The 13,584-nt window shown below is 42.4% G+C and overlaps 1 protein-coding gene across 7 annotated transcripts in view; it reads left to right on the plus strand.

The window, feature by feature from the left end:
• The window catches only part of DCP1B (decapping mRNA 1B), a 35,912-nt gene extending 22,619 nt beyond the window's left edge, over positions 1 to 13,293 (plus strand). For all 7 annotated transcript variants that reach the window (XM_080971596.1, XM_080971597.1, XM_080971599.1 and 4 more), the window contains 4 exons: positions 712 to 840; positions 3,468 to 4,313; positions 10,904 to 11,149; positions 11,903 to 13,293. In XM_080971596.1, the coding sequence (XP_080827722.1) occupies positions 712 to 840; positions 3,468 to 4,313; positions 10,904 to 11,149; positions 11,903 to 11,983 (1,302 nt within the window). In that variant the 3' untranslated portion in view covers positions 11,984 to 13,293. The remainder of the gene's footprint in view (positions 1 to 711; positions 841 to 3,467; positions 4,314 to 10,903; positions 11,150 to 11,902) is intronic.
• The last annotated feature ends 291 nt before the right edge of the window (positions 13,294 to 13,584 follow it).

A 13,584-nucleotide genomic window follows, 5' to 3' on the forward strand; every position in this document is an offset into this window, starting at 1 on the left:
TCTTTCTTCTGATCCTCTACCACCTGGGGTTGCCCAGCCATACCAGATCCTGATGGAACTGAGAAGTTTGCCACTGCCAGTTTAATTTCTTTTGTGGGCCAAGTGGTTGTTTTTAATTTGCCCAGTCTTCTGTAGTTGGTTTTTAACTATGTTTTATTCTGTTGAATTTTACTGGTGGGTATGATTCTGGGTCCCCCCCCCTTTGCTATTCTACTATTTTATTATGTTACATTTCTTTTATTACGATTTTGAATATGTTTGATGTCTCAAGAGCCTTGTCAGGGACGAAAATCTACTGTTATATCAAATGTCATGTACTATCTGGATAACCTGAAGCCACTGCTGTTTTTGTTTTGTTTTTCTAATGTTTTTTACCCTTTTAAATCTAAGTCTAGCCTTTAGTCTGCATGAAATATAGGTTAAGAGCAGAGTGAAGAGACGATTAGAATGGAAGATGATCTGTATAAAATCCCTCGTATGGATATTTCCTGCACTTATATTGCATGTGGCTCATGTTCCAAGAAAATCCAATTGTCTTTCCTTCAGGTACCCTTGATCCTCATGGACATTTGTCAATTTGTCAGTTCTGTTTTCTCTTCTCAAGTTTAACTGTACTGTATTCTTTTTCTCGCGGTGATGGAGAGATTGAAAATAAAAATTCCTTTCTATAAAAAGAATTAATGTAGCAATATTTTTGTTTGTGTGTTGCAGTGTAAAATGTGCTCAGAGCCAAAACAGATAACCAGTTCTTCTGCTATATATGACAACCCCAACTTGATCAAACCAATCCCAGTGAAGCCTAGCGAAACTCAGCACCAGTGTATTCCTCAACAAGTCCAGGTATGCTATTGTATTTACTTTCTTAACCCTAAGCTTCTTAGTTTAGAAGGCTTATGAGTCTGTGTTAGGAGCCTTTCTGTGCAATAAAAAAAGATTACCTTGCTGGGTGAAGCTCTGCCATCGCATCCAGTTTTGCTCTCAACCCAACCATGATCCACAATTTCATTACCCTGGTGTGGTGGTATGTATCTTTACCACAGGTAGTCACGCTGCTTTTTGGAACTCATTTTTAAATAAGTCTGGATGAGGGCTCCAGCATATTTGGCTGTATGCATCAGTAGAGCACACAGCTTTCAGAAAACAATTACTACAAAATAAACGTTTTTAAAGCAAAGGTGTATTATTGGAATGGCTGAACAGAGAGCCGTGGGCAGCCCTTGGCCATGCTAGGCCAAATATTACCTCACCCCCTTTACAGGACTATTCATCCCCTAAAGAAAGGGGGAACATAAACAACTTTTGGGGACAGGTGAAATCTATTAATTTTGGGGTGAGGAATGGGCTTACTGTTAAAGTTTTTTCTTTCTTTTATAAATAAGAACAAAACTTTACCACCACTTCAGTCAGTAGCCTAGTTACCCTCAGCAGTCTGGTAGTATTCCATTTGAAATTTAGGACAGAAAGCCCATTGAGAATGAGGCTATGTAACATAATGCATATAATTCAGGGGCACTGGTGATTATGTTATATAACAATTTGTATTATAGTTTGTTTTTGTATTTGGATGTTGTTGTTCTTTCAGTGCCCCTGAAAAACATATTCATCTTATAAGACAACAAAATGCCCAATGCAGTTTAGTGAAGAACATCAAGCATTTCACTGGTTTATAAGGGCATTTTACCATTTAATAAAATTTTATTTTCTCTCCCCCCACCTTTGTGTTTGATGCTGCCCTCTTTTTTCCCCCTTTCCTATTTTGAGAGGGACACCATTTCTGTTGCTGCTCTTAAAACTCCTTCAGTAGTGACCGTCTATGATTTACAGACTTTGAATCCTAAGCATTAATAAGAGTACCTGTAGGCTTCTAGTGATTGCTTTTTCCCTGTGTTGGCGTTAGGAGTTATGCCTGCCTTTCATAGTACCCCTTTGATTCTTAAAACCTTTCAATTCTTCTTACAGTGGATGCAATTTGAATGGAATTTTGTAATGCAATTCTGTTTACATTGGAATGAAATTTTATAGCCCATTGCAAAGTGTATGATATTCATGAACACTGGGCTGGGAGGACTAAGATACAGCTCATAATCACACATCATGTTCAAAGCTGACAGATCTGTGTATTCCAATTTTATGCCCTTAATCAGGAAACAACACACAGCGCTGTTTGTGTGCAATATTTCAGAGATAGGTAGAAGGAAGACTGTGCTCCATCAGCAGGCCACCTCTTGCCTCTTGATTTGTAGGATTCTTTTAACAAATATTGGAAAAGTTTGATCTTGGTCTGATCCCTACCAAAGCACCTTACATTCTTAAACAAGGGTGTGTGCTCTTGATTACTGAGCCAGATCAGTTAACTGTTAAGAAATCCAGAGTATGAACTCTTTTGTTTAAATTTAATTTCTTACATTTATGTCCCATCTTTCTTCTGCCGTGGAACTCCATGCATTGTGCATATGGCTGCCAAGAGTCACCCATCTGAGCACTGAACAGACCCAGACCTGCTTAGCTTCAGTAAGGTGGTGACCTCATATATCTTCAGGCTGTACTCTAGGTATATTGCTTTGTGAAGCGAAGATGCAAAATTGGACCGAAATCATTCTAGCCATAGAAATAAAAAGTAAATTAAACAAAACTAAATTCAACCTGTTTCCTCCACCCACATAAAGATTCAAGAAAACTGTTGAAATGAAGCTTCATATACCAGGTGTGAGTTGTTAATAATAATTTAGTACGTACAGTCAGCAAACAGGTAGATAAGCTCTGCTATACAGTGGTACCTCGGTTTTCAAACGTAATCTGTTCTGGAAGACCGTTTGAGTTTCGAAAACCGAGGCACAAAGGGCGGTCTGCAAATTTAATAGAGAAAAATAACATATACACTCAGCAGAAGCCGTTTGACTTCCAAGGCGTGTTCGAAACCCAAACATTCATCAATGGAGACGTTTGGAAACCGAGGTGCCACTGTATTGTGACCTTTTGTGCAGTGCTGTGTAATTTTACACCCTTTGCTACACTCAGATAAAGAATCATACAGTAAATAAAATAAATGGTAGTTTGCTAGCCAGTTCACTGGAGGTGAAGAGGTTCTGCTGCTGAGTGATGATGAAGGGAGGGAGAGACCCAAAACTTACTGGAGCAAGCTGTGAGGCAGTGTCAGGAAAGTGTGGTGTGTGCTGAAGAAGCAGCATATAAGAGGAGCTGTCCCCTGTCCACCACTTCTCTCCTTATAACTGTCCTCACCAACCATCTTCCCACCAACTGGTTCCAAACTCATGCTTCTGCCACAAACAGAACGTCTGTGATCTTACCAATTGTTTGTAGAAAAGCCATTTGTTCAGCTTTCGGAGAACGTACAGTGGCATCTGCTGTTCTCTCTCTTCCTTTGATGCTGCAAGCCAAACCTTTATTTCGCCTTTATTTTTCTGAATTAAACTGGCTTTCTTTTCTCCTCCCCGCTCCCCCACCAGAAAATAGACCCTGAACCACAACACTTATCTCTCACAACGCTCTTTGGAAAGCAGGAAAAGTCTAACATATACCAAGATACCTCAGAGCAGTCACAAAAACTTCACCAAGAAAACTTTCCTCTGAGGCAAGGGGTGGTGCGCTCTCTGTCCTATGAGGAACCTGGAAGACACTCGCCCACAGCAGAGAAGCAGCTTTGCCCGGCCATTCAGAAACTGATGGTGCGTGGAGCAGAGCTTCACCCAGTCTCCGAACTCCCTGAGAACCGGATGTGTGAGAACGGCAGCATCCCTTCGGTACGGGAGGTTTTCACGGGACTCTTCCAGCCTGTGGCTTCTCATGGCATTCGGACATCTCATCCAGTCCAAGATGCCACCAGCACACGTAGCCTGCTGCAACAGCTCCAAAGCCAGTCAGGACAAATGACAAAAATGGAGCCCAGCAATGTAGGACCAGTGAGTTCTGCTGCATCAGTCTTCACCAGAGCTCCTGCTGTCTCCTCAGGAGCCCAGGTAAAGAATGCGACACAGCCTCATCTCATGTATTTCAATGGCTCACTCCCAGGTCAGACTTTGGGGCCTCCAGCCCTTGGTAAAGAACAATCCAAGCTTCCCGGACAGTCCCTTCCTCTCTCTGGGAACCAATCTGGAAATTCTGGAGTAATTTCACCACAAGAGTTATTAAAGAAACTTCAGATAGTCCAACAGGAGCAGCAGTTGCATGTATCCAGTCGGCCAACCTTGGCAGCCAAGTTTCCCGTGGTTACTCAGAGCAGCACTACCCTAAAACCTCTGGATTCCTGGATGGACAAAGCTTCAAACACAGAAAAGCAGCCTCCTCTTTTTCAGGTAAACCAGCAATAGATTTGATAGATCCTAGAGTCCGAGAACCTTGGATCAACAGGCTGCTTGTTCTTCTACTTTCAACATTCAAAAACCAAAAGTACACCTCTCAGTTCTAGCATTGGGGAACTGTAGGCTAGTTCATGGTCCATACTAGCGGTGTCCAAACACTGCTCATTTTAACAACCCTTTGGTTGTTTTTTCAAGCATGTAGATTTGAGTTTTTTCAAGCATGTAGATTTGAAAAATCCCGAGTGTTTTTTTTTGTGTGCAGCTTCCATTCACCAGCAAATGTCCCAACAAATCAAAAACCTTTTACCTTTGTGGGTGAACCTCATGTCAAGTCATCCTCATCCCCAGATTCAAAAGTTCTTGAAGTGGGGCATGCCTTTTCAAGGGGGGCAAGTGGACATTTTGTACCTGAATGTCCTTTGCATTGTTAGCCCATAGCTAGTACAGTCGTACCTTGGTTTTTGAACAGCTTAGTTCTCAAACATTTTGGCTCCCAAACACCGCAAAGTGACTGTTCCAGTTTGCAAACTATTTTTGGATGCCGAACGTCCAAGAAGGCTTCCATGGCTTGATTGGCTGCAGGAGCTTCCTGCAGCCAATCAAAAGCCACAGTTTGGTTTTTGAACATTTTGGAAGCCGAACAGACTTCTGGAACGGATTCCATTCGACTTCCAAGGTATGACTGTAATGGCTTTTCAGAGCTGTAATGAAGGATTGCTGGTCCACTCAGTTCCTTGGATGGCTTATTTGAGACAGTTTGCTTTATATGCATGAAGGCAGAGGTATTGCTTGCTTTTGCCTCTGAGAACTTGTCTCTTATTGCAGGAACTGAAAGTTAACATCCAGCAAGTATTTGTGTGCACAGGAGCTCTGATAGGTATATGAAGATGCCATTCGCACAAGAGTTTCCCCATTCATTTCCAAAAGGAGTAGCTCTGCATGTGCATCCCATTGCAAGCATGGCACTGCTCCTGTGCATTTGTGAGAGCCCTGTGTGTTCACTGGAGATACTTCTGAATATTGTTAGAGTCATTTCAGACATTTGCGAATAGGGTAGAGTGTGAGCCTTATTCTTGGGATATGTGCTTACCACCATGTATAGGAAGTAAGACATGAACTAGGTGCAAACTTGCAGGAATGGATAAATAATTCACTCAGTTTCTGCAATCTTTTCGCTTCCAAACTATGATGGAAGAAAAGCAGAAATTGGACAAATTGCACATAGATATTGGGTCACAGGTAATTTCCATCATTATATCAATGCTACCTGGGACTCCACCCAACTGCATGTTAGCTATTTCTCCTTATGCCAACATTTGAGTGAAGCCTAATAGCAAAGGGTGGTAAGGAGGAATACAGCTGGGATGGGCAACTAGGCTAAAGATCCCTTGCCTGCACATCCACTGATACTACTGATCCCAAGTGAATCTAGGTTTCCATAGCTGTGTCCCTATGGAATATAGTTTTGCTTTCCCATTGACCTTCAGCACTTGATTTCTTGATTTGTTTAAAAAGGGTTTTTCAGATATACTAGCATATTTTGCTGTTGTCAAGCTGCATCCAAGAAAAGGCATTTCTAAATTATAATACAAATCACTCCCACCACTTCCAAAGTTAAATGATCCCTTTAATAATCCTTGGAAATCCCTCACTTGGGCAAATGGGATCTGTGCAGCTGTGGGGGCTTGGCCTTTGGCTGCTGCTTTTGTTGTGCAGTCTGCCATTTCCTCCAGCCTCTCCTCCATAGACTGCAGCCAAGCACACTATTAAATAAAACTGGAAATTGAGCTTATTGTTAGGCTCTATAATTTGAACTAATAGAAAGTGTGAAAGTGCAGGAGGTGTCAAAACAAGAAAAGTTGGAATTTTATGATTCATTGACCCTGTGTCTGAGGATGATGCTTATGACATTTGGACTAAAATGAAATGGAAAAACAAGCATTTGGGATAGAATTTGATAATGGCTTCATGATGTGATACTTTAATCAGCTTGCTGATGTTATTCAGAATGTGGACAGCAAAGTCTATCCATAGGAAGATAATGTTTTATTGCACAGTATTGTGATGGAACTGAGAGATTGTCTGTGCATTGCAGGGGAGGTACTTTCTGGGCTGGGTTGCCCAGGGTTGGAAAACAGGTTTTATTTCCACCAATACAGTATCCCATAGTGCAGCTCTTAATGTTTTCTTACAGATGTCGATAGGGGCCATTCACTTACACAGGAGAAAATAAAGCAATATCCTCAGGAAACTACTTGGTGGAGGCTAAACCTGCCCCCAGTGACACCGGTTTATTGGGGAAAGAAAGCACGTCTTGCCAACTGCAGCAAATTTAATTGGCTCTATAGTATAATGGGTATAACTAAGTTCTGAGCCTGTGGCTGTCTCCATAGGCCTTGCTCAGGTCTTTATTTTGTGGTTGTGTTAAGGGTTTGAGATTTAAAAACGGGTGTCAAACACAAATGGACCAGGAGTTCAGATTTCCCAGGGGCTCACATTTTCATTGAAAAGCCATCAGTTTTGATGGAGACAGCAGCAGGAACAGAGATTAATTTTTAAAATTACCCCGGACAGCCAATTTCATTATGCCATCCTTTCACAACATATGTCAGCAGATTTCTTCACCGGCATGAACACTACCCCCAGTTGCTAGTTCTCTTGTCCCAGGCCTAAGTGCTCCCTTGAAGCTTGAAACCCACTGGTTTTTAAAGCTTTTTTCCTGTGTGCCGCTGCTTGCCAGCCATAACTTTTTCACATGCAAAGACAGCTTTCCTCAGCCACTAACCTAACTGCCAGCTTGCATTGTGGTTGCCATGTTTCCTGGGTGCCATTTCTTAGGATGCCATTTTCCAGGTCTCCTTATATAGCTTATATGTTAGGTTTTGTCTCTTTGCCACATCCTACTATAGAACTATAAAAGTACAGAAGCTTTGTCAGGGTTCAAGTGCCCATAAAAAGCTGCTTAATGAAGGCTACAGCTACAGTGGTAGAAAGGGCTGCTGCTGGTATGCTGAGGCAATAGAGAGCAAGCTCAAACTTCAGAGACATTTGGCCTAAAAGTTCTAAGTGAGGAAGTTCTTGCTCCAGACTTTGGCAGTATTACCTGTGTCTATTCTACAGAAATATTTAAGTTTGTAAAGACTTCCAGATGAGCATTGCTGCTAATCTGTACTATAGTGTATTGCTGCCAGCGGAAGACTTATTTGTCACCATAACTAAGGACAGACATTTCAGTCAAATAGTATTGGCGCAGTCACACATGCAGATGCTCAGGCAAAGCGAATCAAAGCAGAACCTGACAATAAACGCACCCAAAAGTCTGTTCCCTAGAATTGCTTTTTGGCATTTCATCTGCTCCCACTGTCTTTCAAGTGGACCAAGTTTTATAGGGTCTGCTGGGTGCAGCTTGCCACCTAGACAACATCTTGAATATTGGTGGTGGGACTGAACAAATGTGCATTTAAAGGACTCGCCATAAGTTCCTTCAGTAACTGGAATCTGCAGTTTGTACTTCCTCAGCAGTGGACTCGACATATTATTGGTCTCATTTCGATTTGGCTTGTGATGCATCTCCATCTGGCTTCAAAGCTGTAATCTGCAGTATAAGGTTCAGTGGAGGGGAAATACTTGTTACGAAAGCAATTAGGAAAAGCAGAACACAGTGGTACTTGAATCAACTCAAAGAAAACGCAAGCTTGATCAAGTCTAAGCTGCTCAAAGAGCATACCTTAGGCAGTCCGTTTCAACTATGCACAGAGAAAATGATTTTTCACAAAAAAAAGTTGTGAAAAAAACCACTTTAGAGTCAGACAGCAGGACTATGGTTTGGACCCAAAGAACCATTGGAGTTTTGTCTGTGCAATGGGGCTTTCCTCCCTTTTCTTGTTGCAGCCACTTATGCCCAGTGACTCCTGTGGGTCAGGGAAGTCAAACAACACCTCCACTTGTGGGGGAAAAGAGTGCTTTCCATGCAGACAAGGGGTCCTTTTAATCAAAACCTATGGCTGTATTCAAATGTGACCTTCCCAATTATCAATAAATATGGTTTGTTGGAGTAGAAATAAGGATGGGCTGAAGCACACCGTCTTCCTATCATGCCCAGCTGCAGATATTTCCTTAGTTGTAAGAATATAAGAAAAGCCCTATTTGGTCCAGCATCCTGTTCCTCACAGTGGTCAATGTGGGAAGCACATCACAGATTTGAGCCTGGTCTACAAGGAGTACTTAAACCACATTTTCCTGTGTCAGACATCATAGGAAAGCCCATTTAACAAACAAGGAAGTCTCCTTTGCTGGGGAAGGCTGTCTAATTTTTTTTGGAACAGGAACATTACATCTGCATCTGGGTTATGCTTGTATGCTATTTCCAGTTTCTTTAAAATCATTACCTGCCTCCAGCCCAAGTTGTTATAATAAAGTGTTTCATTCCATGTCTGTTAGTCTCTTCAAGCATAATTAATGCCTAGGCCTTGAAGGAATTCCCTAAAAATAACATTCTGAAATATCTGCCTTGGGGCAGAGAAGAGAGGCTTATCCAGCTATTTAAGCTGCATACAAGTATTACCGTATTTTTCGTCCCATAGGACGCACCTAGTTTTTTGGGGGGGAAATAAAGGGGGGGATTTCCTTTATTTCCCCCCCAAAACCAGGTCGGGGAAACCAAACCAGGTCAGGGAACAGCGGTATGGCGGCGCTCCGCCTCCCCGCTGTCCCCTGAGCTTGTGGGGCGCACTTCTCCCCAGCGCCAGCCTCCAAACCAGGTTGGGGAACGGGGGTGGTGGCGCTGCGCCTCCCCGCTGTCCCCCGAGCTTGTGGGGCTGGCGCTGGGGAGAACTCCCGCAGGGCTCCCCACGCTGCGGATGTCTGCCCGGCGCGCGGGGCGCTCTGCTTCAGGGTGCCCCGCGCGCCGGGCAGCAGGCTGCTATCCGCAGCCTAGGGAGCCCTGCGGGAACTCCCACGGGCTCCCCAGGCTTGCTTATAGCTTCCTGAAGCCTGGAGAGCGAGAGGGGTCGGTGCGCACCGACCCCTCTCGCTCTCCAAGCTTCAGCGAAAGCCTGTATTTGCCCCATAGGACGCACACAGATTTCCCCTTCATTTTTGGAGGGGAAAAAGTGTGTCCTATAGGGTGAAAAATATGGTACTTTCCTTTAAAAGCATGGCCATTGTCAACAGAAGCCTGCAAATCTGCTATACACGTGTGTGGGATTAGACTCCGCCTTAGAGACGGAAGCCTTAGACCTTGCTGACCATGGTAATGTGGAGCAAAATGCAATCTGCTCTTCAAAACAGGCTGCTTGTTCATAATGTATGGGGCTGCCAAAATGTATAACTACAGGTGATATATAGCTCTCTCAACCATTAGATAAAATGAATTAATGGTTTCTAATTAATCACCCTGCTTAGCAAAGACGAGATTCAGCAACTGGATCATCAGTGTACCGTGTCTTCCTGTCTGCCAGCATCTATTTAATTTAGCTTTAACGTTGGAATTTTGAACTCAAGCAACTGAAGGCATTAGTGCAGCAGCCTTTCACTGATTTGTAGCGCAGGCCCTGCTTAAATCCTCACTTGGCTTTACATGAGCAGATAATGTCTTGTATAAACAAATAAAAACCTCATGGAATCATTAGAAGAGAAACATCAGGGTAGGCAGGGTGAATCTGGGTCCAAATTTTAATTAAAGGGCTGGTGCCATGCTGTTTTTATTGTAATTATTGGTATGCTTTAAACAGATTTTTTATATGTTTATAGTTTTAATTCTATCAATGTTTCATTGTGTTTTGATGATTGAATTTTCTGTTTTGTGCAGTTCTTGTTTTTAACTGTAAGCTGCCTTGAATACCATCGGGGGGGGGGGAGACAGAGTATGTGTATACAAATAAATAAGGGGTCTTTTTTTCAGGCAGAACCTGACAAGCCTCCTGACTTAAAGGGCTGCCCTCCACCCAAAGAATTAGTTGGCCAATTTCAGATCTGCATGGGAAATTTTGACACATACATACATACCCCAAGCATAGCTTTTTGGCCATTTAGGGCTGGCAGGTCATACCACTGCTGCGACAACAGAAGCCACAACTGGCATAATTTTTCTGTCAGGCTGCAGTAACAACCCAGTTCTGACACATGGGTCTGCAACACTGAATCTATTTTGGCCCTTCTGGTTGAGAAACTGTTTAGGCTTTTCTGAATTCTAGCTGCCCACCCTCTTACATCTAACCTATGTCTGAATGATTCGGTCTCCAAGAAGCAGCCTTTCTCCAGTTGGGTGGTTTCTTTGGCTCTGGGTCCATTCCCTTGGCGCCATCTCACTATCTTCACAATGGCTATCCAGGTTCTCTGGACTGCAAGAGCCACCTCAACTCTATGCTTGGTGGCACATCAAATTGGAAGTGACCCTATCACCCTCAACCCAGGAATATTTTTCTGCCTTGCTAGGATGACTGCCAGCTCCAGCAGGGTTGAGTTCACCTTCCAGAAAGGCAGTAAGCTGCTTGCCAGATAGTTTTTTAATGCCACCTCAGATTCCTTTGTATAGCTGTGGTTGACGTGTAATTTAATGTGATGTCCTTGTGTGTGATGAGCAGGTCATCTCACCGCAGCGAATTCCTGCTACTGTAGCTCCTTCACTACTGATGTCCCCGATGGTGTTCAGTCAGTCTGCCCCAGCACCGCCAAAGCCAAGTGAAGGTGGATGGCTGCCCGTCGTGAACCAAGAAGCTGTTTCTAGTTCCACTAACAACCTGTCTGTGCAGAACCCAGAAGCAGCTGTTACAAACAGCAGCTCACTGACAAAGCTACAACTACAGGAAACGTTACTACATCTGATCCAGGTAAAGCATCCATTACATTTCTCATCTGTCCTTGTCCTCTCTTAAAAACTATGTGCATCTGTCACACTAGAAGATGAGAGCGAGCGGAGAGTTGGAATGAATTGTCACCAGTAAGCATACAGCATTGTTGTGTAGATAATCCTCAACTGAGTGTTTTGTTTTGTTTTGTTTTGTTTTGTTACACAGGTACTTCTCCATTTTGCTAAGTTGGCTGATGGTCCAGTTTGGTTATTATGAAAGTAAGACTTACCATATTGTAAGTCTACAATTAGGCACCTGTGTGCCCTGGGGGAAAAAAATAGCCCCCGGTTTGCAGCTGTCTTATCAGTAGCTAGAGCCCAGACCATTGACAGCAGCTCTAGTTTCTCACAAGGTCTGAAACATGTTAGATGCAACAAATCTTCCTATGCACTGCAGTCAATTGGGAGTTGCTGATCTGTGCCCAAATGTTGTTCATTCTGACAGCCAGCAGTGGGGATCCTGCTTAGAGCTACCGCTGACTGTGGAAGTAGTTTTATCCTGCCTTTGCTCCAAGTTGCTTAGAACAACATTTTAGCCTCAGCAAAAACCCAGGAGAATAATTAGGATGACAGTGGGTGGCATGCTCAAGACCGCTCAGTGGGCTTCATAGGATCTAAATTTGCATTTCTCAGTGCATTAATGAACACAATGGTTCAAAAAATGTGGAGTTTTAATTTCTCTGTGGTTTTAAAATTCATATTATTAACAAAGTATATGCCTTTCCCCCTTCAGAATGACGACAACTTCCTAAACATCATCTATGACGCGTACCTTGTCAGCGTGAGAAAAGCAGCACTGAAAAAACCCATGTGAAACTTCGTTTTTTAAAAAAATAAAATGTATCTCATATCCTGAACTTGACTTTTTAAAATAACTGTCAAACAAAACAAGGGGTTTTGGGCTTTCTGCATAGCTTTAAATGATGCTCGCTGGCAAGTCTGTGCTCTGCTGAGGAAAGAGTGGGTGGGAACGGATAGTGCCTTCCAGAGGGTAGGGTGATGTCACAGTATGACAACAGACTTAAGATACCTTTATAGTGTTTTTCTTATGTAGGCTGGATACCAGCATGTATAAAGATTTATATTTTCTCTTCAATAATACATCTGTTTTTTGTGTTTTTTAAAAGAAGAATATTAGAGATTAGTTGCCTAGGTACTTTGCTGGAATCATTAGTTACCATAGGTGGAAGTTACTACTCTACATTGTTTACAAAGGATGGTACTTGCTGGCGGCCACCAGGTGGCAGGCTTGGACTATAGTAGAAAACTTTAAAGCTATTGTGAAAGCTGTGGCTAGGGAAAGCAGATAGCTTTTCAAAGAGCTAAAAATAACATTGTGGTCATCATTGCCAGTGATTTGGACATCCATCCCTCTACTATCTCTGTTCACACAATCTGTATGTTGGTTTTTTGTTTTGTTTTTAAACCTGTTTGATGGCAAAGAAGTGAATGCGTATGCCGTGGACATCCATACCACCTCCAGTTCTACTGACCACCCCCCCCCCAAAAAAAAGAAAAACAGAGGCTGTCATTATCCTTTGGAAGGAATGTTACTTGCCCACAGGAGACTGGTTTCTCATGTTACAATTTCCCCCTAAATGCCAGAGTTGTGTGAAAAAGATAACGTGGGAAGGGTCTGCATCCAAGAGTCAGCCGCTGCAAAACGACTTGTCTATGCCAAGAATTTGATTGGATTCTTCATACCATTTCCTTTCTTGTTCTCTGCAACACACCCCAAGTTCTCTGCATGCAGACTACTATGTAGGAAAGAGGCGGTTTTCCTCTTTTAAAAAAACAAAAAACAAAACCTCATTTTGTAAGCAAATATTTTTCTATTTTGTGACCAGAACATTCATAGCAAGGAGTAGATGATTACATTATAACTCTTTATAGAGTCTTTTCTTTCTAGCTGTTTTTCCCCTTTGATGTAGATATAGGCCTTCATTAGACTGTGATAACTTCTGTGTGCTTTTCTCCGGGATGACTGCATTACTTTTAAGCATTTTGTTAAAACTAGCAATGTGAATGAATGAATAGTTTCATTTCCACTGTGTTGTTCAATCAGAAGATGGACAGTAGTTTCAATTACCCATTTGTAAAGAAAATAAAATGTATTTACACAGATTATGTGTTGGATTCATCTTATTATCACAGAGGCTAAAAGATTCTGGAATTGAAAACCTTTCAGTTTTATGGTTTTTAAGTTTGAATCTAACTTTCCTCAAAAATGCGTTAGATTTTAAGTACAGCACAATGCACAAGATGTTCCGTAATTTAGTGCAAGGCACTAGAATTGCATGAAAAGGTGAGGTGAAGTGTGGCCTTTTTAGTTTAGATCTGTCAGATAGGATTATGCACCTGCTTTTGTCATGTAAGACCATTGGCATCACAACAGGCTTCAGGCATAAGGGGCAA

Source organism: Podarcis pityusensis, assembly GCF_964106645.2.
Source record: "Podarcis pityusensis genome assembly, chromosome: 10".
Taxonomy (NCBI): Eukaryota; Metazoa; Chordata; class Lepidosauria; order Squamata; family Lacertidae; genus Podarcis; species Podarcis pityusensis.